At 46.4% G+C, this 24,197-nt stretch overlaps 10 protein-coding genes across 10 annotated transcripts; 6 read left to right on the forward strand and 4 right to left on the reverse strand.

Annotated features, from left to right (window-relative positions):
• Positions 1 to 3: 3 nt before the first annotated feature.
• Positions 4 to 1,236, reverse strand: BGW36DRAFT_374623 (F1 complex, delta/epsilon subunit of ATPase). Its single transcript, XM_046215692.1, has 5 exons — positions 962 to 1,236; positions 848 to 870; positions 631 to 761; positions 426 to 514; positions 4 to 366 (listed from the first exon to the last, which is right to left on the reverse strand). Exons 1-5 carry the CDS (start codon positions 1,208 to 1,210, stop codon positions 250 to 252), a joined length of 609 nt encoding a protein of 202 aa, XP_046074344.1. The 5' UTR covers positions 1,211 to 1,236; the 3' UTR covers positions 4 to 249.
• A 536-nt stretch (positions 1,237 to 1,772) lies between these two features.
• BGW36DRAFT_425453 (ribosomal L29e protein family-domain-containing protein) lies at positions 1,773 to 2,219 on the forward strand (the record flags this gene model as incomplete). The annotated part of the gene is made up of 4 exons (XM_046220112.1): positions 1,773 to 1,779; positions 1,845 to 1,896; positions 2,026 to 2,128; positions 2,184 to 2,219. 4 exons carry the CDS (start codon positions 1,773 to 1,775, stop codon positions 2,217 to 2,219), a joined length of 198 nt encoding a protein of 65 aa, XP_046074345.1.
• Positions 2,220 to 2,843: 624 nt separating this feature from the next.
• On the reverse strand, positions 2,844 to 4,269 carry BGW36DRAFT_425454 (putative pyridoxal kinase; the record flags this gene model as incomplete). Its single annotated transcript, XM_046220113.1, has 6 exons — positions 2,844 to 3,453; positions 3,505 to 3,622; positions 3,687 to 3,899; positions 3,952 to 4,031; positions 4,137 to 4,147; positions 4,207 to 4,269. 6 exons carry the CDS (start codon positions 4,267 to 4,269, stop codon positions 2,844 to 2,846), a joined length of 1,095 nt encoding a protein of 364 aa, XP_046074346.1.
• Positions 4,270 to 4,819: 550 nt separating this feature from the next.
• On the reverse strand, positions 4,820 to 5,603 carry BGW36DRAFT_425455 (dUTPase-like protein; the record flags this gene model as incomplete). Its single annotated transcript, XM_046220114.1, has 4 exons — positions 4,820 to 4,903; positions 4,958 to 4,998; positions 5,052 to 5,183; positions 5,240 to 5,603. The coding sequence occupies 4 exons, from the start codon at positions 5,601 to 5,603 to the stop codon at positions 4,820 to 4,822; spliced, it is 621 nt and encodes a 206-aa protein (XP_046074347.1).
• Positions 5,604 to 5,803: 200 nt separating this feature from the next.
• Positions 5,804 to 7,456, forward strand: BGW36DRAFT_338385 (phosphotransferase enzyme family domain protein). Its single transcript, XM_046213009.1, has 3 exons — positions 5,804 to 6,147; positions 6,207 to 6,502; positions 6,555 to 7,456. Exons 1-3 carry the CDS (start codon positions 6,049 to 6,051, stop codon positions 7,252 to 7,254), a joined length of 1,095 nt encoding a protein of 364 aa, XP_046074348.1. The 5' UTR covers positions 5,804 to 6,048; the 3' UTR covers positions 7,255 to 7,456.
• A 233-nt stretch (positions 7,457 to 7,689) lies between these two features.
• Positions 7,690 to 9,583, forward strand: BGW36DRAFT_357296 (uncharacterized protein; the record flags this gene model as incomplete). The annotated part of the gene is made up of 4 exons (XM_046213861.1): positions 7,690 to 7,786; positions 7,840 to 7,947; positions 8,001 to 8,659; positions 8,711 to 9,583. 4 exons carry the CDS (start codon positions 7,690 to 7,692, stop codon positions 9,581 to 9,583), a joined length of 1,737 nt encoding a protein of 578 aa, XP_046074349.1.
• A 3,371-nt stretch (positions 9,584 to 12,954) lies between these two features.
• Positions 12,955 to 14,490, forward strand: BGW36DRAFT_291250 (uncharacterized protein; the record flags this gene model as incomplete). Its single annotated transcript, XM_046210830.1, has 3 exons — positions 12,955 to 14,069; positions 14,124 to 14,321; positions 14,376 to 14,490. The coding sequence occupies 3 exons, from the start codon at positions 12,955 to 12,957 to the stop codon at positions 14,488 to 14,490; spliced, it is 1,428 nt and encodes a 475-aa protein (XP_046074350.1).
• Positions 14,491 to 16,498: 2,008 nt separating this feature from the next.
• On the forward strand, positions 16,499 to 18,692 carry BGW36DRAFT_292458 (exoinulinase; the record flags this gene model as incomplete). The annotated part of the gene is made up of 2 exons (XM_046210917.1): positions 16,499 to 16,900; positions 16,986 to 18,692. 2 exons carry the CDS (start codon positions 16,499 to 16,501, stop codon positions 18,690 to 18,692), a joined length of 2,109 nt encoding a protein of 702 aa, XP_046074351.1.
• A 506-nt stretch (positions 18,693 to 19,198) lies between these two features.
• Positions 19,199 to 21,318, reverse strand: BGW36DRAFT_447416 (uncharacterized protein; the record flags this gene model as incomplete). The annotated part of the gene is made up of 6 exons (XM_046221721.1): positions 19,199 to 19,391; positions 19,446 to 20,063; positions 20,275 to 20,646; positions 20,715 to 20,880; positions 20,953 to 21,074; positions 21,140 to 21,318. 6 exons carry the CDS (start codon positions 21,316 to 21,318, stop codon positions 19,199 to 19,201), a joined length of 1,650 nt encoding a protein of 549 aa, XP_046074352.1.
• Positions 21,319 to 22,448: 1,130 nt separating this feature from the next.
• On the forward strand, positions 22,449 to 24,097 carry BGW36DRAFT_133667 (uncharacterized protein). Its single transcript, XM_046209376.1, has 5 exons — positions 22,449 to 22,853; positions 22,923 to 23,209; positions 23,276 to 23,489; positions 23,639 to 23,759; positions 23,844 to 24,097. The coding sequence occupies exons 1-5, from the start codon at positions 22,632 to 22,634 to the stop codon at positions 23,963 to 23,965; spliced, it is 966 nt and encodes a 321-aa protein (XP_046074353.1). The 5' UTR covers positions 22,449 to 22,631; the 3' UTR covers positions 23,966 to 24,097.
• The last annotated feature ends 100 nt before the right edge of the window (positions 24,098 to 24,197 follow it).

Here is a 24,197-nt window from a genome sequence, read left to right on the forward strand (position 1 = left end):
GGATCGCTGCTCTTTACGGTTGGTGTATATAATTCCCCAATTTTGACATTATAAAATTCAGTAGAGTACAAATGAAATGCCATTGATGAAGAAAGCGTCTTCAATATAACTGGAGTATAATTCTACATAGTTTTTGAAATAGACGGAAACACGTTGTGTGTAAGTTGCATATGGAATATTTACATCAACAAGTCTACTTCACGTGGGCCTGAAGAGTTTCAAGAACCTGCTGAAAAGTTAGTATGTGTATTATAACCAAAAATGGATGCGGCATACCTCAAGCTCGATCTTGGCCTCAGCGATATCCTGCTCGCTACCACTGCCACTAGCAATCTTCTGGGCTTCGGCAATTTGGCTACGGATAGCCTGAGATTTATTGTTAGGTAAGATTCAATTTTTCACCAATGTGAGACTTGTATACTAACATCAGCGGAGAAATCTTCGAGAGCGTAAGCCTCAACAGCATTGACGCTGAGGCGGGAATCAGGCTGAACAACGGCGAAGCCACCAGAAACTATGACCAAGCAATGAAAATCAGTAAAAGTTTGAACTTCATATTTATTGCAAGTAACAACGGCATGTTTCCAATTCCCCGTGTTGCTGTGCAGTATAATTTGGCGGAGTACGTACGAAAGAATTGCTTAGTGCCACCGCTCTCCTCGATGACTTCAACGAGACCAGGTTTCAATTGCTCAATGGACGGAACGTGGTTCGCAAGGATACCCATTTCACCGTTCTCAGAGGGGATGTTAACTTGGACACTGCAAAAGAGGTATTAATTCAAGTCGGAACACCGAAAACAACATCGAATAAAAACAGTTCTGATCGGTCAAATTGGAAAACATACACGTCGGTTGACTTATAAAGGTTCTGAGTAGAAAATATAGTTAGCTATTAGCCAATCCAAAGGGTGGTAAAATTTTTTGATAAAGTGAGATTGTCTGATAAACCAAACACATACCTGGTGAGGCATAGCCAGGGACAGCTTGATTTTGTCGGCCACAGCGTCGGCGTAGGTTCTACGGCCGATAGGAAGACGGACAGTGGTAGGACGTGCCCGGAGGGCAGCCCGAGCGAACCGGAGAGAGCTCATTGTGCAATGGATTGAAGAGGGAAGGGTTTGTAAAGTATCCTTCAAATGCTGAGGTGGTTCAAGGCAAACGGTCGAAGTCGGAACGGCTATTCCTAACCCGAAGGAGATGCTTGGCATTTAGATCACGTGACGTGTGTGTATAAATTATTTTCGCTCCGTGATCAACCGGCTACTTACTTGACAAGCCAAAAAACGAACATCATACAAATTCACCCTAATCTATGATTTGTCAAGAGTTAAATATTATATCAATGAGCTGTCTAGTTTGAAATTGTAAACAAGGCGGATTTTGAGCTTGGTGGAAAATACTATTTGTATGTGAACGCTCTCCATCAGGCTGAGACTGGGTACTGTAGCAATTTCGAAGCTTTTCTTTTGGCTTGAAATGCCCCAGGCCTGGATGACAGCCACGGGATGACTACTTCGCGAAGACCTCATAGCTACGGCTGCCTATTGCGTCTATGATAATGAGCAACCCGTGACATCGCATAACAGTAATTAAAGGTCGGAGCGTTAGACCACGGGCCAAGTCTCATCACGTGATATTAAGAAAGGCGCTAGCCACATCCGCCTAAGCGAACTTGCCCACAACAACGGGAGCCCTACGGTAGCCGCAAAGAACGGTCCTCAGTTCAGTCTTGCACCACGACAAAATACTCATCACGACAAATCCGTCAAGATGGCCAGTATGTTTGCTATTCATTCCATGCATATGAGCGCATTATGTGTTGCTGACTTGTCTTTTTAACAGAGTCCAAGAACTCATCTCAACACAACCAGAGCAAGAAGGCTCACCGTAACGGGTTCGTTGCATCTTTCCCCCTTCGCAGTCGATTTCGCCAGGAGAACTAGATATTCTAGTTCATCTACGTTGTTGGAAAAACAAAGAATTGTGCAGTACACCGCTGATCGCAGTTGTTTTCAACCTACAGCATCAAGAAGCCCAAGACCTACCGTTACCCTTCCCTCAAGGGCGTTGACCCCAAGTTCCGTCGTAACCACAGACACGCTCTCCACGGCACCGCGAAGGCATTGGTATGAATTCCTCTGAACCGGCATATCTATAACGCAAGGCTGACAACTCTAACAGAAGGAGCGCAATGAGGGTGTGCGTGAGGTTGCTTAAATTTTCTCACTGTATTGAAAAATTACAAAAATGAACGTCTCTTTACGCGGCGAATTGTTCTTGTGATAACGACTTGATCATGACTGTCAAGTAAATGACAATTGAAGATGAAACTTGGGCTTGGACAAACATAGAAGTGTTTGATGGTTAAACGGGTTTCAACGATCACTTAACAATACCACAGACGGATTGTTTTGAATACAAAACCCTCCCTCCTCGATAGATCAAGATTATGCCCGACCTTCATACCAATCAAGCAAGCCGATTAGTATGAAGACTACCGTCAGCCCAATTTTTTATTAACTGTATCGTTTCCGATTTCGTTACTTCCAGGCATTTGTGTGTACAGCTCCGTGGCTCTTCCTATGCCCGATTGCTGAAGGATTTATTCTTTCGTGCCGAGATCATTTGCTCTCCAATTACCAAACACCCTCTCCCTGATTCCCGTGGTGGCAGGGTGCATGGACGGAGAGCTACATATATTGTAAACACGCTGCAGCGTTCGTAGAACGATTACTTTGTAGTAAACGGAATTGTTTTTATTCTGGATGGGGCTTGTACTTCTATCTAGGCCGAATGATATGTCTTATCAATATGTAACGCTGTAATGAGTAAATTTACACCTTAAGTCTCCCGCCACTGCTGTGCTTTGAAAATAACTTTTGGGTTGCGCAAAGCATGCACATTGCGAATCAATCTCACCTCGCCTGCCTTTGTCTCTCGCAAATGCGCTCGGAGCCTTTTCTGCTCGTCTGTCAACTGCTCAGTACTGGCAGGGTCTATAGGGGTCGCGAGCTCAGCAGTTCGCGCTTCCATGGTTTTCTCCAAAACATAATGCATGCTCGAGAGCACCTTCTCAGTAGCCTTTGCAAGCGGTAGGTCAGTTGCGGGGACATCGTCGGGCGATACCCAGGATGTGGTGGTCTTTAGGGACGGGGACGATGCGAATACTGCTTCGCGGAGACGTGCCACCATCAGCGCGGCGAACATGTCACCTGTCCCGTTAAAATTGCAGTTTAGGGTGGGCACGTCGATGTTGAATAGTCGAGGGGATCCATCAGAACGAATGGTAGAGCCGATTACAGTAAGTGTTGAGGATGGTGTCGAGGAGCCGTCAAGACGAGACAGCTGCACTGATGTCACAATAATATGGGGTACCTTGTAAATCTCGTGGATTTTATTTATTGCTTTGGTGATATCACCAACACTCGAGATTTTGACTCCGGATAATGTTCTTTACACGCATTAGCTTTCTTGTCTCGAATATTGAGGAAGAGAAACCCACTCTGCCTCAAATTGATTCGGCAATATCAGATCGGCGTAGTGAATTGCATTTTTATATGCCGGCACAACATCTTCGTTCACATATAGACGGCCTAGATCACCCATAACAGGGTCCAGGACTGTAAAAAGCTGCTTAGCAAAGGCTATAATGTATGTAATAATAGAAAGAAGGGATAAACTTACTCCAAAAGAAAGAACCAGGCTTCGATTCTGCTCTGCGTTTCAGGTCTCGTGCAATATCACCAACAGCTTCGACGGCTGCAGCGGATGGTGCATATCCGGAAAGCAGAACGTCAAAGTCGGTCAAATAACTTTGGACGAGTCCTTCGTAGAGGTCCCGGATCTCTTGGGCACTAGTCTTGGTTCCCTTCACTTGTCGATATCCAGTGTGGTTGCCTATAGTATATCAATAAGTATAGTTTTATGTATATGTCAATGTTAGACTTACTGAAATGCACTGTGTTGATACCGGCCACTTCACAGCCCAGTGACTGCATGACATATGTGGCCATTGTGTTTCCGACAAATCTGCAAGGATACGCTGGTCAGTTGCCGGTGAAGACAAATGGTTTATCATTCAAAAATGACATATTTTGGCACGATTATAAGCAAGGGCTCTTGTTTATAACTAACCCGTAAGCAACCTATTTGTGCATTAATATTTAGGCAATGAAAAAGATACATCAGGCAGGTAAGCACGAACATGACTGGCTATAGCGAGGACTCTGGTCTCTGGGACCATATCTTGCTCGCCAGAAGAGGCCATTATGACAATTGAATGGTGTATTAATATTACTACTATGGCAACATCAGCTGTCTAGGTCACATTTGCTAGATATGGGCGGGATTATAGCGGACTGCAAAGATCGACAAACCGCACACTGGCAAGGTATGAATGAAAGTCAACGTATCGAACAGATTCTTGACAGAGCCGAAACAACCAACAAAGTTTCTAATTCGACTTTCTGCACTTATTCATCCGAGTCTGTTGATTAGTAAAATCACAGAAGACGCAACGGTTATCGCTGAAAAGAATCGACCAGAGCCCCGCTATTCGAGCACGTCGCCGCCACCCTCCCCGGCTGATGCGATTGGCTGAACCGCCCGAACTATGGTGCCTTTCAGGTCATAATTGCATTGTTTTCTTCATATATCAATATCAGAGGACGATGTTTCTAATCAACCTTCCAGAGATTACTAGTTAACCTTCTATTTGATATGACTGGTGCGGCGAATTGAGGTTTCAATATACTCTCTTAGTGATTCAAGTGCCGAAACATTCATAATTCGTGTGACAATATCCATCTACTTCCAGGTTACTTTCCAGTGCTGCCGAATCCTCCAGCGCCGCGAACGCTCTCTTCCAATTGCTCTACTACTAAAACCTCCGGAGTGTAGATCTAGAAAATTTGTGTTAACATAATCATCCACTTAAATGCTAATCGGCGGCTTACTCTTTCCAGAACAAGCTGAGCGACTCTGTCTCCTTCCTTGACTATTGCACAAATCGCGTCAGTTACGTTATCATACAAAGAGAGTATTACGTACCTGTGAAGTCTACGTCGGAGAAGTTGAAGAGCAAGACCTTGACTTCGCCCCGGTAGTCAGCGTCGATAACACCAGCGCCTGTGTCAATGAAGTATTTGGAAGCAAGTCCACTTCGAGGGGCAACGCGACCATCTAGTAAAGCCATCTGAATTAGCTTGCTCACAACCCTTCTGGTGGGAACAACGTACATGTGCCCTCAGGAACAGCGATCGCCAGCCCGGTGTCCACGAGTGCCTTGCCCTTGGCTGGAATGACGGTCTCCTTTGCACTGTAAAGGTCGTATCCAGCAGCAAAGGCTGAGCCACGAGTAGGCGCCTTCGCCGACTCGACCAGCTTCTTCACCAGGAGCGCAGGCTGGGGCTGAGAGATGGAGGTGACAGCAGTGCCGTTGCCATTGGAGAGGGTCATGATGGAGGCGATGTTCGGTGTAGAGGAGGCGTCGTTCTCTGTGGTCTTCGTTCGCTTAGGGAGCGGGGATGCAGGAAGAGAAGGGGGTTCGTGGACGGATGTCGTGGCTGTATCTGGAGGAGGTGGTGTGGTCTCCTTTGTCATGGTATAGGATGGTGAGCGCGGAAAGATGTGTGTGATGGATTTCCGAGTGCCAATGGATCTATAAACGAGAGTTCATCCCTTGGATGCAGGCCGCAGCATCTGCATCGAATGAAGGGTGGGACGCGAGAGACGCGCACCGCGTTCTCATTAACTAACGGATAAGGGCAAGCCCTAGCCCCGATATGGAAGTCTGAGGAGCTCAACGCTAGCGGGTGGGAAAGCGGAGACTTCCGCGGCTAAAGGCAATGTTGTCTCCAATTGCCTCGGCCTCGGTTGCTTGGAGGTAGTAGTACTAGCAAGTCAACCATGACATCCCATTCCCCACGAAGCTTCGGTATTACAACGAGACAATATCTCCCAGCCCGTTGTCCTCTTTGCGACAGCGTTTGATTGAGCATCAATTGGCAATTCGGTGAGGCCGTCTCATCGAGACCATTCAACAGCCATGGCTGGCCCCATGCGACAGCCGATTGACATCACCTCGCTCGAGAGGTACCTCGAGCAGAATCTACCATTGATTAAAACACCACTAGACGTGAAACAGGTACGTGGGATTTTTACACTGGTCGCAAAAATGATATTATCGTTCTAATGTTGGCGCAGTTTGGCTTTGGACAGTCTAATCCAACATACCTGCTTACTGCCGCCGATGGCGAGAAATACGTCCTGCGCAAGAAGCCTCCCGGAAAACTCCTCTCCAAGACGGCACACATGGTCGAGCGCGAGTTTCAGATTATCCATGCTCTAGAGAATACAGATGTACCGGTCCCAAAGGCGTACATTCTATGTGAGGATCATAAGGTCGTTGGGACTCCGTTCTATATCATGGAGTTCCTGGATGGGAGGATGTTTACCAATCCCTCCTTCCCGGGCGTTAGTCCGGCTGAGAGAAGTGAACTGTAGGTGACGTACAATGTTTACCTCTGTGTTGCAAGATAGCTGACCATACAGATGGCGCGACGCTCTTCGAACTCTCGGTAAATTCCATCGAGTCGATCCCAAGTCAGTGGGGCTGGAGAAATTCGGGAAACACACGGGGTTCTACGATCGGCAGATTACTACATTAGGGAGAATATCCCAGGCGCAGTCGCTCGCGGTGGACGTGGATACCAAGGAGCCCGTTGGAGAGATTCCGCATTTCGGGTACAATGTGCGTTTCTTCTCGAACAAGGCTAGCCAACCTCGCGATAGGTCTACATTCGTGCACGGCGACTACAAAATCGATAACCTGGTGTTCCACAAGACGGAGCCGAGAGTGATTGGCATCCTCGACTGGGAGATGGCCACGATCGGCCATCCCCTTTCCGATATTTCCAACCTGACGAGCCCTTGGCATATGGACTCGACGGAGTACCAGGCAGAAACTTTCCAACCAGGCCGTACACCGGGACTGCCCAGCCGTGAACAGAGTCTGCAATGGTATGCTGAGGCTGCCGGGTGGGATCCTCGACCAGATATACGCTGGGGCGACGCATTCTTCTTCTTCCGCAGCTCAGTCATTATGCAAGGCATTGCGGCGCGATATGCGCTCCGACAGGCAAGCAGCGCGCGGGCTCGAGATTATAGCCTGAAGATGAAGCCATTTGCAGAGGAGACATATCTGCGAGTGAAGGATGCAGAGGCCGAGCGGCAGCAAAAGGGGAGACTTTGATATCTAACAAGAAGGGTGTAGAATGACCTCGTATGAGTACGGACTCCGGAGAATATTAGTAGTACCAAGTAGTATTTACTATCAAATCGACTACGTACATACTTGTTACTTCTAGTTATTAATTTATAAAATAATATGAAATCTTATTGTAACGCCCCTATACGAATGTATTGGGGGGTTTGATGTTTATCATATATGGCGCACGTGCCTTGGCACACCGTCCACAAATAAAGGAACGGATCCATATAGTAAAAGCGGAGCGAATAGCTACCCACGTACTAGGAAGCTTTATTTGATATAGGAATTAATATATTCACGCGCTACCAGTCCTATCCTCATACTTATAGTTTATGATTTAAATTTAAATTTCTTTTTGCTTTTTTCCCTCTTCATCCACCACTCCGTCTATGACATTTTCCTCACCATCTCACCAAGATGTTTTTGTTGGAAGCACTAAATGAAATCATGTATAATCTCCAGTTTGGGAATCATCAGGGCAAAGTGGAGAAATATCTCAACGAAGTAACCGTGGGTGAGTGTAGCCAATATGAAGAGCATACATAGTTACTTACAGCAGGAGTTTAGATTCGCTATTGAATGACCTTGGACAAGTTCTAAAATCAAAATTATCAGAAATCAGGGGTTTGTGGTCAATATTTGAAGCACACTGTTTTACTGATGATGAGGAACGATGTTAGTATTGCAACGATTGGTCTATGATTGTGATGGTAACTAATAGAAAACAGTTTGGACTAAAGCAAGTCTCAAACACCATATTGAGTGTATCCACCCTGGCGTTATCATCACTGAACTTACAATCAATCTCCTCTGGCGATGCTTTCAGTTCCATGCTTACCATCCATTTCCACGGCACGACGTGCATCAAATTCATGAAAGTGCATTCCAGCGTGCGGTTATCCTTCTTGCTGTTCGAGGGACAGACCTCCTAGGCACCCAGGACGGAGGAGATTACATTTGGCGGGAAGATACGGATTTTTTCCATGATGCTGACTTCAGGCGAATTCTAAGAAGTATCAGCCATGCATCTGTCCAGAATGAGTCTGATCCGGCAATGTCTGTTGTCAATGATGTTATGGACGTTCTAGCTACGACGCAACCACACATGGTGAATTTTGCACCGTCGCCAGATTTACTGGAACCTGCAGCTAGGAGGCTCCTGGACAGCGTTCCGGTGCGGGATGAGTTACGTGCTGACGATTTATCAATCCTTCTTGCCTTGCTATTGCAATTGAGAGTGCATAAACAAAAATGGGGGACGAGCCTTCATTTTGGCGAGTTTGACCAGGGGTCGAGCTGTGAGGAGCTTGCTAGAACTATAACGACTGGGATCTTCGTGCGGGGTAGTCTCAGCTCTGACACGTATTGCAATGTGATAGATGTCCTGGTTAGTGAGCCGAAAAAACTTCTCTTACTAAGGATCTAACTTCTTCTCCAGCCAAGTCTGCGGACACAATTCTACCAACTGTGGGCAGTGCTCTTTCAACCGGCAAAGAGTAGAGAAGAATCACAGTCCAATGCCTCTCTAGCAGCTGATGTTATACCAAATGAGATTCTCCAGACCATCTCACTGTTTACACCTCAACAATCAGTATTCAGCCACTCTCCAATATCTAAGGATGAGGGTATTGTTTTTAACATTTCTACCCAGCAACTAGCGGTATCCGACGATGTAACAATAAACCATCTCCTGAAATCTCTTCTGGATGACACGAAACATTCACATGTTGCCCTTTTCGCAAATAACACATCATCTAATGTATTTGGTGCATACTTTCCCCCGCTGTCGCAAGCAAGCAAGATTGGACGAGGCCATTTCCTCTTTCAACTAGCCCCACAATTTTGTCTCCTTCAATGGACCAGCCATTCGATTCCTCTTACTGATCTCATTAACGTCCGTGATTCCAATTCCACGCTGCTAGATACAATTCGAGCAGGTAAGATGCTGCCATCTACGCCGTATAGGATTGGCAACCCGGGCGAGAAAGGGAACAGTGGGGAAGGGAACAGTGCTAGTCTATGGATAAATCCAGATACTAGGTCTATTCAACTTACTGGACAATTTCCGAATAGTACCAGATACAAGGTTCTGTGTGAGAGGACAAGGGAGGACAGTGTAGATGGGAAGGAGATGAGCACCGAAATCGATCGTCTTTATATCCTCCGCGTGTCTACTTTTGGGATAGATGCGGAGCTTGCTTTCCAGAATGACATTGAGACCAAGTACCGTGCTCCCTCTGTTCAAGCAGATCAATTGATTCGAGGAGCGGAGCTGGAGGCGAGAATTCAGGGCTTTGGATCACCGCTGTAGAGTTGCGAATCTCTCTGCGGGCCAGAATTACGTCATGTGTTGTTTGACTGTGCGTGTTTAACGTAGTAGGTTTACGAGTCGCTATGAATGAGAAAAGTTCGGTCGAAGAAATATGGCTGTAGTTTTAACATACAGGAGGAAATAATGAAGGAATTGAGCAATGCATTGTGGAGCGATTCACCTCCTAGATGTTTCTTCACAGTTATACAAAGGATTCTACATTCTTTTATGATCTAGAAAAAAAAGACGATCATCTTTAGGGTGAGTGTTTGCAGTATTTTTGTGATATTCAACAATTAAAGGCTATGCATCTGAAAAAGACAACGAGCACAGCAATTCAATTGGAATATCGTGATGTATTTACCATCCGAGGCAAGGTCCCCACTTAATCTACGAGAAACAATGATCCAGATTGCCAGCCAGATTTCCCACAGGATCAAGAAGAGATGTCCCTCGCACTAGCACTAAAGACGCAAAAGGGAGAATGAAAATGACAATCTAGAATGCTCCATCCAACGCCGCGCCAATAAGGTAATTATACTGAATTGAACGGTGGAGTAATACAGCCTCAACCAACGTACGTAAGCTTGTCTCAGCTAGCGGTATTATTTCGCGACTAGCGAATCATCGTCATATCGAGGTAGTACTGCGTTCCACTAATTACTGGCTGTACGTGGAATAGGCAACCATATATTTTATTTCGCTCCAGCAGACTTCAATGTTGGTACTTTCCTCTGCATCCATCTATTTATAACAGATACAGTACATCAGCTTACGCGGTCGACCACATCACCAACTCCTCGTCGTCTTGGCTCGAACAGGGATCGGCGAATGGAATGTGCTCCGAATCTCCGAGTGTCCGAAAGTGGCTGTGCCGTGAGAGTCCTCTCATGATATCAACACATCACATGTAGTCATGCAAGGTGAGTTGTTGCCAGACCAGACTGCTGGTATAATCAGGCATTGGAAAGTCCAACAGTATTATATATTTAGAAAGAACGTTGTGCGGCTCAACTTCGGGTAGCAGGGTAAGCACGCTAAGCCGGAGACGGACACCACCTCGCGAGTGCTGAGTCCAGTAGGAGAAGGACATACAGAATAATAGTCGCACGCATCCGTATTTCCGGACCGCGTGCCAGCAAGACCAGGACGAGCGGCGCTCGCTTTCCTCGCTCGGACTCTTGTGCATCCTTCCCGCAGCCACCGGGCCAATCAGAACGCAGGGCAGGCCGGCCTCCCGTTGGCATACCCCGGGAGCCGCATTATTTGCTCAAGCCCCTGTCAACCATGGGCCGGGGGTTCTTTGTTCTCTGCTCATTGCCCAGATGACGTCCTTATCAGCAATGCAGCAGCGCCAACCTGCAAGCCAGAGAAGACAAGACTTGAAGCATCGTAATGCTTGAATATCCCAATATTCAGTACTGAGGCCGCCTGAAGACGACCGCACCGCGGCCCGTCTTACGTATCCCTCGCACGGGATTTGACGATCAGACCCACCCAGCGCCACCAAGGCCCGCGATTGGCCCAGCCAAGCACCCACTGCGGAACGCTTGCTGGATCGCGACCCCCGCTAGCCGCATCTGGCCCTAGTGTAGACAGACTGCGTCCACTAGAAGAGCCTCAAGCGTGCCTCTTTCCCTCGCGGTGCCGGTGGATCAGCCGATGCCAGCTGGGAAGGAGGTGTCTGCTGCTCCTTCCATCAGTGTCCTGTTGGCAACAATGGTCAAGATTCGAGTCGCAGTAGTAATGGTATTCGCATTGTAGTTCTATCATCAACTCTCTACTCGACGCGTCGTCTTGGCTGCTTGCGTGGCGCCTCGCCATCTCCTGCCCGTCCCCGCCGCGCTCGTCATCCATCAAGAATAATAATCATAATGCAGAGGACATCATCCTTTCCCTCCGGCGCGTTTCGGTGGTGCGTGCGTGTGCGTGTGGAGGAATGTGGCTTGCTGGCCTGTTCGCCCTCCCAACCAAGGCCTACGTCCTCTCAGCCCCCTGTCTGGCTGGACGCACTATCGTGGCTGGCAAATCAATCCTGATAACAATGCGTTAGTGAAGCCTCACTAGAATCATTCCGGTCACACTACCTCTGTACTACTGTACTTAGTACGTGGTAACCGAGGGAGAGTCTGTCGACGCTGTCCAGCCTGGGAAACCCGACGTCAGGCCTCGTCCGAGGGGGAGATCGGCGCTTTTAATCGTGAACCAGCAATATTTGAGGCTCGTGCCACCTCTCTTCGCTCCCACGAAGAGCCGCATTTCTCACTCCAGAATCTTATTTTTGTCATAATTTTTTTCCCACCTGTGCCACCCTTGCACGCTCTGTCGCCATCACCACCATCATCATTCTCATCTACACCACCGCCATCAACATCTACGCCGTCATTTACATCCTGGTAAAAATTCAGTGTCTCGGCAACCGATGCAGAGTCTGCTGGGCCATTTCAGCCTCTTGTGTCCACTGACCGCTCCACTGCCCAGCGACCGTCAGGCCTTCCCGCCTGCTAGCTTCCTACCCAATTGACAGGTTGGCATCACAGTCAAACTCGTCGCGTCGACAGCCATTCCATATTATTTTATCATCGCCCCGTCTCTGTCTCTCTGCGGCCTCTCTTTGATCTGAAGGTAAGTGGTATTTCAGGGGCCTGATCTGCGGTGTTGCCACTCGACAACTACGAGGAATTGGCGCCGCAACTGATTGCGCGGCGTAATTTCCCACCTAGCCTCATCCCGTTCACTCCACAACGACTCGTCATTGGCTGAGACAAAGGCGCATTCGTCAGCTCCATCGAGGCGAAACACAAACGTGGTTTGCGCGGCCATTTCCAACAAACTTCCGCCGCTGTTTCCGTCGACGTGTCGTGCGAGAAAGTGCCACCTTATTTATATTGGCCCTCGCAGTGCGGCTCTGTCATTCACTAACCTCCCAGTCTCTGCGACCGCCTAGCCGCTGTTTCCGTATTCGGCATCCGACGGTAAGTCACTTTTTCTTACATGCGCACCCGACCTGAACACACGTATGGGAAGCTCTGTTTCCTTTCCTGCTCTTCTCAAATAAGTTCCCCTTACTTCTCTTTTATAATAAGAGATGTATCTTGATATATGTAAATTTGTTCATCCCGATTGTATCGCAAACTTATTGTGGCGACCTGCAACAGCCGTATAACATAGCCTGATCATAATGCTAATGCCATTTTTAGGTCTCAAATAAATACGTCCACCTATCTCATTACTTGATTATCAAGCCATACGCAGTTTATTTTGCCTTTAACTCGGCTTGACAGCCGGAATCGGCATCCACTTGTCGGTCTCCTGTCTGCTCTCTCTCTGTCTTTTCACTGCCCGCTGCATGTTGGTGAGGTGTCGCCTTCATGTTGTCAGACGTGTATGATTCCGACGATGCCTTGAATCGCTCTCCGGTCCTCAAACCGGCTGTGATCAACTATGGCCCTGTTGAAACCATTCCCCCGTTCCAGCACAAGCGGTCTCCCTCGGGAGAAGGGAAAAGGGATGGATCATCAAGCCCAGACAGCTCAGAAGGCCGTTCGCGTAAGCATCATCGAATACATAAAGAAATACGGCCTACCCTAGGAGATTCTGTCCTGATCGGCATTCTAGACCCTAATAGACCAGACATTGCTAGGCAAGCTGGAGAAAACCCGCTCAGGAGCGATTCAGAATCAGATGATGACAGTAGGCGTCGCGTGAAGGTTTCTTCCCAGCCTAATGTAACAGCTAGTGAAGTTGCCAGCCATGCCTTGAATATAATGCCCCCACAACAGCCACGACCCAATACTATTTTACCCTCGATCAATGAACTCGTATCCCACGAGCTACATTTTTCACAAAACTCTTTCCAACGGCGGCCTTCGGAGAGGCTTATTTCAGATCAAGACAGTTTGGCAGCGTCCAGAGTAGGGAAATATGCCATTTCTCCATCAAGTATGCCGGCTCAAGAAATTCTTCCTGCCCTCCAATCACCACCTCACTCGGCCGCTGGATCGCCGGAGAACTCACAAATTTTACCATCAATGAATACAGTCCTGAGGGATCTCAGCTCCGTTGCGCCCAGTCCATTTAGTGTTTCCGCTGCATCTCCGCCTATTATGCCGGCTTCAGTACGACAACGACAAATGTCGGGCCCATTACCGCCACCAAGTCTAACACCCAGTCAGATGCCAACTCCGTATTCTCACTCATCTCCAACGAGTATGAAGGATATGACTGGTGTGTCGCCTGCTCCACATTCGCAATATGCCTATAGACCACCTGGATTGAAATCTGAAATGTCCAACATGAGTTTTCTCTCTGAATCAACGCCAATGGCCGCTCCTGCAGGCAAGAGCCCTATCAATAGCTATCCCACGCCTACCGAGACAAAACCGACAGAAGAAGGCTCAGAGGTAGCAGTTGCTGGCGGCAATGTGTATAAATGCCAGTATCCTGGTTGCACGGCAGCTGCATTCCAAACCCAATACCTTTTGAAGTATGCGAGCTTTTTTACCTCGTCTTCCTAATCTAGTGCTGATTTTGATTCTAGCTCTCATGCCAATGTCCATTCACAAGACCGACCACACTACTGTCCAGTTCCTGGTTGTCCCCGTGGAGTCAGTGGTAAAGGATTCAAAAGGAAAAATGAGATGATTCGCCATGGTCTTGTGCATGATTCTCCAGGTTATGTGTGTCCGTTTTGCACGGATCAGCAACATAAATATCCTCGCCCGGACAACCTGCAACGGTATGGTTACTATTTTGACGTTCTAATAAGGTTTCGTTGGCTAATTGGTTTCAGGCATGTCAAAGCCCATCATTTGGATAAAGACAAGGATGACCCGGAGCTGCGGATGGTGCTCGCCCAGAGACCAAAAGGAAGTGGACGCGGACGTCGACGACGGGGTCATACGTGATGGTGACGAGGCTTATAAGACTTTTCGCTTTCACAGAAGCCCTCCGAGACGACTTGGCGGACTGTCTCCACAGCTGCTCAAGCAGTAATAGCACCTTTTGTTTACGGAAAACCAAAGCGAAGGTATTTATCCTCACGAGTGAGCCTGCCACGTTTACTGATGAGTTTTGCAGCTTTGTTTGGTCAAATTGCCGGAATTTCTTTCTTGTCCATATTCGACAGATGTCCATAAATTTTTATTCGATCAGCTCACCTCGACCCGCCAAATAACCAGGGAGAATAAGTGAGACTGCAATGATGAGCGGGGCTTTCTACATGGCCTGATGAAGTGACGAGTTACGATCCTGTATGAGTTTCTTATGTTAATTTCTTTGATACTTTGATACCTTGCACACCGTGGAATCAGGAGACAGTACATGGTTGATGCATAGACAGCGGATTGTACGGAGGCAGGAATATTAGCACTTGTCCATATGGTTATTATGTACATACTTGCAGTCAAAATGGCATTTGTTATTTACATTGAAACACGGAATTGAGTTGAGATTTCCTATATGAAAAGATATGTGCGACGCTAAAACTCGCAACATAGCACCGCTTTATGCTCAGCCCAGCTACGGATCACTCACTGAGTAGGACCCGCAAGCTCCAGGAGGATGATGGGGCTCACTGATTAGTGAGTGTGCAGAGCCCAGAATGAAGCCCCCAAGGCTGCTCCCGAGACACTCAGTGATCATGCCGAACGTGACCATGGTGATACTGCCTCAGAATATGAGGAATAGAGAAACATTGGGAGGGATGGAAGATATTGTTACGGTGAAGATGGGGCATGTTGTTAGCCAGCCGACCAGGACAGTTTTCTGCTTTACCTTAGAGAACTTCTTGTTTTATTGAATAGCGGTATGCTTGCGTCCGAATTTCTCGACTACAGGAGTCATGTAAGTGGTCATGCAGATTTCATGCCTGTTTTTAGTTCATGGTTACGATGAAGTCGTCCTCGGTAGAGATTGCTAAGAATATTAAACCCTGCCCGAGGCCAATATAAAGCTCTTAATAAATTCATTCTAATCTATATCTGCAAAACCCACTCTCACTCATCTACAGGCCCTAAAACTAGTTAGCCAGCCATAACCATTATAGTCTATAAGGATCTTCAATAAATATTGATTCCAAACACCAAGACTTTCTATATTATGACTTTATAATTGCAAATTAACACTATCGATAAATAACAATGAAGTGAGAGCCACAAAAAGCCGGAAGTAGGCCGAATTTGCAATTAATCAACGGCTAATGATACGAGGATGGTTATTAGTGGTAATTAGACTGCGAGTAATACAGGAATACCATGTGCGGGGAAAGGACTTTTACAAACTCTATACAGGTTCCCCGCATTAGCTTAAAGACTAGAAACAAGACATTGCATCTTTTAGCAAATCCGGAACGATCAGACCCTCAATAAGATTTGTGTGCCGTCCTAGAGTCGGAGCCAACTCCGTGACCCCTCCTGCACTAGCAAGATAATCTAAAGCAGGGCAAAAGGTCTGAGGCCAGATTAGGGTTTTTTCTCTACTGTATAAGCGTTGCGGACCTTCTAGAAGAATCCCCGAAGGTGCTGCATATGTTCTAGTGTGTTGGCAGCCTTTTTTATTGACCAACTAGATCTAAAGAAATTAGCACCTATGTCCCGCGTTCTCGTGCACTCGCGGACTTTTGGGGTCTCTTCCCCGAGTAGATGAGATCTTCCATTTCTCTGTAACATTTTCAGCTAAGTGCTACCTCGGTATTTCACCAAAGTCTCCATTCGTTACATCCACAATCCGATCACCCCGCGGAAACTTTCTAGTTCTCCGCGAATGCTGGAATGTTGGCAGTTGTAATCTAGATTATGATTGAGGAGCAAGGAGTATATAATATGGTCCATGTCCAAACTGAGATTCTCAAGTTGTCTCCATCTACATTTATACCTTTAACGCAAGAAATAAATATCTTCTGCACGTACGACCACCATGACCTTGGGCCTCAAAGTTCTTGCTGCCGTGGTCACAGTGCTGAGGGTTGTATTTGCTGGACAAGTCAGCTACAATGAACAGTACCGACCCCAGTATCACTTTAGCCCACCGGAAAACTGGATGAATGACCCAAATGGCCTTGTATATCACAATGGTGTCTACCATCTATTCTATCAATATAATCCAGGCGGAATAACATGGGGCAACATGTCATGGGGGCATGCAACCAGCTCAGACTTAACCCACTGGAAGCAACAGCCCATCGCCCTCCTCGCCCGTGGATTCCCTGACAATGTCACGGAGATGTTCTTCTCCGGATCTGCAGTAGTCGACGCTGATAATACCAGTGGCTTCGGCGAGAATGGCAGGATCCCTTTGGTTGCCATGTATACTTCTAATGTAAGCTCTCTATTCTTCTCAATATAATTCAACCATTCCTTGCAACGATGAGCATTGACATTCTTCTTTTCGACAAACCTTCTAGTACATTGTCACACAAACTCTTCCGAGTGGGAAGACAGTCCAAGCAAACCAGCAAGCTCAGTCCATTGCTTACAGTCTGGATGACGGCATGACATGGACTACGTACGATGTAGCAAACCCAGTAATTCTGCAGCCACCTGCTGCATATTCGGACCAGATCCTCAATTTTCGCGACCCCAACGTATTCTGGCACAGCCCTACCGAAAAGTGGGTTGTCGTGCTCTCCTTGGCTGAACTTCATAAAATTCTGGTTTATACCTCCGACGATCTGAAGAACTGGGTTTTCGAGAGCGAGTTCGGTCCCGTGAACGCTATCGGTGGGGTGTGGGAGTGTCCAAACCTATTCCCACTCGTTGTTGATGGGAAAAAGAGCAGCTTGAAATGGGTTTTAATGATCGGACTCAATCCTGGTGGACCTCCTGGAACAGTCGGCTCGGGTAGTCAGTATATTGTGGGTGATTTCAATGGAACCACGTTCACCGCGGATCCTGATAATGTATATTCTGAAACCACGCCGCCGCCAAGCGACAGCGTCGTTTTTGCTGACTTCGAAGGCACTGGAACATTTGCTGATCTGGATTGGACTCCTACGGGAGACTTGGTCGGTCAATCACCAGTGAATGGCACTTTGGCTAACCAACAACCGGTGACTGGTTACTTGGGAAAGCGTCTTGTGAACACGTATCTAAATGGGGATGCCACAACCGGAAATCTTACCTCTCAATCGTTCACCATCTCCAAACGGTATATTAACTTCCTCATTGGCGGTGGACGAGATTTGGAGAATACAGCCATGTACTTGAAAGTGAACGGCCAAACAGTGCGATCCGCGACAGGAGCCGACAGTGAGAACCTTCTTTGGCAAAGCTGGGATGTAGGCGCTCTGCAGAATCAGAATGCTATAATCGAGATCGTCGATACCGCAACTGGTGGCTGGGGCCATATCCTAGTCGACGAAATCAGCTTCTCGAACTCGATCGCGCGAAGTCAAGTGGCTAATTGGGTTGATATGGGTCCAGACTTCTACGCCGCTCAGGGTTATAATGGCCTATCTTCGAACGAGCGAGTTGTCATTGGGTGGATGAATAATTGGCAGTACGGCCAGACAATCCCAACTTCCCCATGGCGCAGCGCCATGTCGGTTCCCCGCCGGCTCTCGTTGACGACGATTGGTGGAAAGCCTACTCTGGTACAGAATCCTACTGAAAATTGGAAATCCATTGTGCCAGCTAATAGCATCGTTCATGACGTCTGGCATTCGGTGAATGGCAACAAGTTACTCGGTTCTGTTGGGAAATCATTCAGGGTTGACTTGACTTTCTCTGATCGACCTTCAGCTGCATCGGGAGCTTCTTCTCAGTTTGGAATCATCGTCCGGGCGACTGCGGACTTTTCACAGCAGACGCGAGTAGGCTACGACTTTGCAACCAAGAATATGTTCGTTGATCGAACCCAATCTGGCGACGTTTCGTTTGATAGCACATTCGCAGACATTTATTACTCCCCACTCACGGCAAACAATGGTAAAATCACAATGAGTATTTATGTAGATTGGTCCAGTGTTGAGGTCTTTGGTGGCCAAGGAGAAACTACCCTTACCACTCAGATATTTCCGGCGGATAGTGCAACTTACGCTCAGATATTCTCGACGGGGGTCGCAACCAATGATGTCGACGTTCGCATCTACAAGGTTTCTTCGACCTGGTAGCATTAGATAAACTGGCTAGTAGCATCGGAGAGTGGGCGATTTCGTGTGCATTGCGATTTGTTATAGAAGTGAACATATGTACGGTATCAATTGATATAGAATTATATTGATATCTACATCAATTATACTGCCGCAGGCCAGTCTCGATCATATTGATAGAACAAACAATGGTGTCTATCCTACGAGTAATCTCTCCCAAATTTTGTAAGCAAGTTCAATAATGTCAACATAGTTTCTAGGAAATTTGTTGCTCAAATTGGCAGGCAAATCTATCCCGATAGTTCCACAAATTAAGGTGTTGGAATCCGAGCGTAAATACTGCGAGTTATCGCAGATTTTTAAATTTACTTGGCAGGTGCAAGCTTGTAATAGGCAAGTTGGCATTTTCTTAATGAACTTATTGTTAGATATTTCCTTGAGAAGTTTTCTATCTAACGCGCTTTACCGCTGGTGAACGATTTCTTTCACAAGAAAAAAAGAAAAGAAAATCTGAACCTAATTATTGGCTACATAGCTTTCAAGTTACGTAGCTGCTCTTCAAGGACACACCACATAAAGCCTAGCGATCGACCACATTCGTTTGGTCGCCTTATGCTCTGCACTGCATGTTGGATGCGTTCAAACACCTTAGGTTGTGCTATAACCTTAAAGCATTCTATGCTTTGAACCTTCAGGGTGGCTAGGCATATAATGAAAACACTATGATAGTTCAGTGTAAGCGTGTCTGTAGGCTGTTTCTATCTTTTGACTAACCTCGTGTATAATGACCAGAGTTTTGGCCCGCAACGGGGTGCAATCACAGTGGCAAGCGACAAAAAGTTCATCACTGAATCAAAAAATAGCCTAGAGTGCACGAGGACGTCCGCATCGGCAACAACTCCGTTTTCCACGACACGGTATACGTATTGCCAGTAAATCGATACCTGTAATTCATAGTACTTTAGACGAAGGAAATCGACTAGAGGTGAGCGGGAAGCGGGAACGGTTGTTGGGGACGATCTGGCTACGACTGCTTCACTGAAGCGTAATGTTTGTGGAATAGACTCGAACCACTCTTCTAGCAGAAATGCCTGCTCGTCTGCGGTGATAGGTGTAGTTTGGTGGTGATGGCCGTTTAGTCCATTTGTGGACATTCTTTCAGAATACCGTTGGGATATTAGTTCGAGTTCGACTGCTTTCAGGAGGTAAGAGACTCGGTCTTCGCCAGCCTCGTTTTCAAATGTTCCACTCATTAGTGACCTTGGGGAATCACACTTGAATTGAGAGGTGAAATTCCAAACATCAGTATCTCTTTCTGGAAAAGGGATCATATAATCTCGGTGGTGTATGCGAGAGGTATCTACTCCTAGGTCAATCTGGGTAGAAATTTCACTTTTTGAGATCGATTAGAAGTTAGTTTCTATGAGATCAAAAAATTAACGCGTACGGACCTCTCTATCAAGAAGGCTGCCCGATAAACCCGACGTGTGATAGCAAGCTCAGTTGGATAATTTCCATCGGTATATCTAGGAGGACTGTCAATACGAAAAGATCATTTCATGATCGAGGAGGGGGAGGTGTCTGAAGTTCGTGAGTCTAGTACATTTTGAGGAGCTTCTGAACCTTGGAAGTAGCGAGAATTGCAAAGTCGTGTGCTTGACGTGGCCGCAAGAGACAGGAAAAATAAAGACTAACAAGAACGAGGCATTGTGTGCTTCTCCAGTCGTCTTCTAATAGTGAAAAGTAAAGCATAGATTGAGCGGCATCAAAATAACATGACGCAGTCTGTAGGGAAGAGGCGGACCCCATGGTCTGGCCCGCCACCAGGAAACCTATTGCTGCGACCAGTAAAGATTGACAGGATTTGTTTGAGGGAGGGAAAGAATTTGTATTTGCGTCAAAGAATTCACTTGTGAAATTAGGATGTAGGATAGGATACCACCTATGTACGTGTTCGGAGAAAGCGTGGAGTGCCCTATGGTATTGTAAGGATATGCTTTTACATAGCTTTATAGAAGAATACGGAATCAGTGCCAGCCGTACGTAATAGCCCTCTCGTACGGAATGCTAGAGGCCCGTGGAGCTCTGGTAATTCCTGAAATGCAGCCGGAGGAGGGGTTTTCCAGGCGGTACAAGATTTCGGATAAGCCGGGGTCCAGACCAAGAAATCTCATGAGCAAAGGCGATTTTACAGCTAAGAATGGGAAGACTGGTCGATATTGTTTCTGTGATATCTCCATCAGTGACCGTATATCAAACATCAAGCGGTTGGATAAATGACAGGGTATAGGGCCTCCTACATTCTGCATCTGCATCTGGATAGGGGAGGGATGAAAGGCATGAGTGATTGTAGAGGCTATGTAATCCAATCGTTGTTTAATGCTGGAAAGCTCTTGCTCTAATCTGCTAACATTGTTACCACAGTGACCTATCTGGCGAAAATGAATTCAAATGAGGGCAACACCCACGGTGAAGGTTGAGGGTCAGGAGCTTGGGGATACACGCATTCTGCGTTCTGGTTCTGACAACCCAAACATTTTGGCCGCTGGCCATTACATCTTGTTCGGCGTGCTCGACACTGTTTGCAGGCTAAGAATGTTCGTCTTTTCGTGTAAGACGGTCTTTCTACCAGGCCTGACAATTCCATCTTGACCAACCGATTCTGATACAAAAAAAAAACATAAAAAACCAGTCGTGATAAGAACAGTTTCTTTATAGTATAGTACGAAATTCTAAGTACGTCTGTAGAGAGGGTATCTGGTGCCATCCTATTTTTTGGGACTGGGACTAAACGAGTGAAAGTTAATATGCTTTGAACTAGTCAAAATATGGAAGGACTACATGCAAGATGCAAGACGCATACTGCCTTGTGTTTGCTTGTAATATTCTCATTCCTTGCATCAGCTCTTAGGGCTAATCTCGACCAAATATGCTACCAGAGTCATGGCACTGGCGCATTGGTTCAACGGTGGCGTACAAAAGATTATACGACTCGTCCGTACACAATGCCCTAGTAACTACGTATTGAGGCTAGAACAAGCTAGAAGCATTTTCAGCGCTTTGTCCTTCTGGGGTGGGCAAATCAACTCACCGGAAACACGATCGATAATTTCCTATTTTATTCCTCGCGTTCTGGGATTTCCGCTCCGTTCTCCAATGATGCCGTCCTTTTTCGTAGTCCTATGTTGCCGAGAATGACTTCCAGCGCATCGAATTGTCTAGTTGTGAGGAAGTTTGTCTCGGAGATTCTTCTCAGTATCTTGGAATGGACTTACGCAACAAGGCTAAATATTGGCTAGGGATTATGATTCCAGTCTGAGAGAGGTCTGTTCTCGTTGGTTTTCCCCACCACAACCGTTCGGAGTTGTTCGCGCCGGGACTTGACGTACTTTCGCGGAGGGCTAATTAGCCTCCGCGACAACAGTCACGTATCTATTTCTTTCCTATAGAAGCCATAAAAGATTTGATGTCAGCACTAGTGGAAAGTTAACGATTCCACAGAAATATCGCTTGATATTCGCTTTTCGTAGAGAAATTTGATTCATTGCACAAGAATATGTCTCTCTCAATTGATGTATATATTAATAATATTAAACCTATTTTTGTGGTTTAATCTCTCCATATTGGTATATATCATTACTTGTACAACGTAATTTATTTGTGCGGAAGTCTGATTTATGAATTTTCCGCGAAAGTTTGTGTATTATGAAGTATATTTTTTGGTAGATTTCCCCGCAGAATTTATCCCCGCACTAGAGGAGAGTAGATACCAGATACACGACTCGCAATTTTGATTGGGAGGGGGGTCGTTCTACTCAAATGGAGAGAAATGCTCCTCACCGTCTGGTAGTGTTTTTTCCTTTTCTTTTCGTGCTTTTCTTTTTGGGATTTTTTGGGATCTGTCTTTCCCTAGATGCCCGCATGCTGCTTTTCATCTGAAGATGTGTCAAGCTTGGAAAAATGAGTCTTCAAAAATTGGATAACGCCTCGGTCGACAGATTTCATCTGTTCATTTCCAAGAGGACGATTGGGTCTATCTCTCGCCCTGTGAATGATCCCGATGCGTTGGTACTCGAAGCCTGGGCCCAGGGCCTGATGGCTGGGTCTTTGATCATCATGGCGGCGATAACGATCGCAAATATGCGGGCTGGTGTTCTTCTCCATAGGCTGATTTTACTAGAGGTAACTTTCTCATATACCACCCTTTGTTTTGGCCCCAAATTGACCGACGAACTTCTCTCTCCGTTTTAGCTGGTCCTTGCGATGGCTCATGGAACATTCATTTTCGTCCCGGAGCCGGCCTACGGCTGGTATCTGGCTGCAACGGCGGTCGGCCTGATTCTGTCCTGGAGCCTGCACAATTTGATCGCATGGATTAAAAACAAGCCTTTCATGAGTAGGCCAGTGTCCTTGTTCTATATAGGAACAATCATCCTAGTTCAGCCATACTGGGCTTTGGAGATGTACGCGAATTTTGCCTACTTTAATGACATCAATCAATTATACGACAAGATTCGCCCATTAGAGGCTCTCTTTCGGTAGGGGCATCACATATACCTTCTTATTTCTCCATGCCTTTTTTTCGTTATATCTAATTATCACAGGGATCCTTGGTGGATATACACAACGTGCAATTTTGTGTGGGTAATCAAGACGCACTATAATCTTAGCATAATCGGACTCGTTCGTGAATGCCCCCGGTTCGGGTTAATGTTGGGATCGATGTGTCTATCAATTATTTTCCTTGTCCTAGACATCCTCAGCGTTACTGGTGTTTTACGTGGAAATATGCCGCTCGGTATTAATCCTTTCTGGAAGGTGAGTTCCACCTATTTTCTACCTATTTTTTTCTGAATCACAGAAACACCAAAGGGTGTGTGTGTTATTATATAGATGAGGTTATGAGAGTCACAGGAAAGGAAAGGTTTGGAAGAATTACAACGAATACTAATATAATACTTTCCTAGCTATGTTTTATATTCAAGTGCCTCTGCGACACTCTCATCCTGGATGATTTCAAAACCGCACTGGACGGATTACGAGACAGATTGTTTCCACAAAACGTACTTGCCGAAGTTCAACCCTATGGTATGTTATATCTCCACCCCCAAGTTGTGCTTCTCTTAAATGCGTCACATTTTGCAGTCTCTTATTCTTCCTCTCGATATTTAGAATGCCACGATCTTCCTTCTGCCTCGATAGACGCCTCCGATGGTGGCAGAAAGCACATTCGATCATCCAAGGGTTCAATCAGTATAGAACATTTGGAGTCACAAATTCCCAAGACCCCGTAGCAGGTATATTGTTACTTTTTATTGAATTTGAGTATATACTTTAATATTAAGAAAATATATATATACACGAACAGATGCAGATATACTTTCACTGAACCGTGCGGTCCTCTTCCAACTTGAACTAGTATGTATAAAACCTTATCTATTGGGCAAACGAGGAAAACCATTAGTACATAGGATCTGTAGTTTCTATTTAGTGGTGGACGTGTTGACTCAGACCTTGCATGTGCTT

This window comes from Talaromyces proteolyticus, assembly GCF_021365285.1.
Source record: "Talaromyces proteolyticus strain PMI_201 chromosome Unknown BGW36scaffold_4, whole genome shotgun sequence".
NCBI classification, from domain to species: domain Eukaryota; kingdom Fungi; phylum Ascomycota; class Eurotiomycetes; order Eurotiales; family Trichocomaceae; genus Talaromyces; species Talaromyces proteolyticus.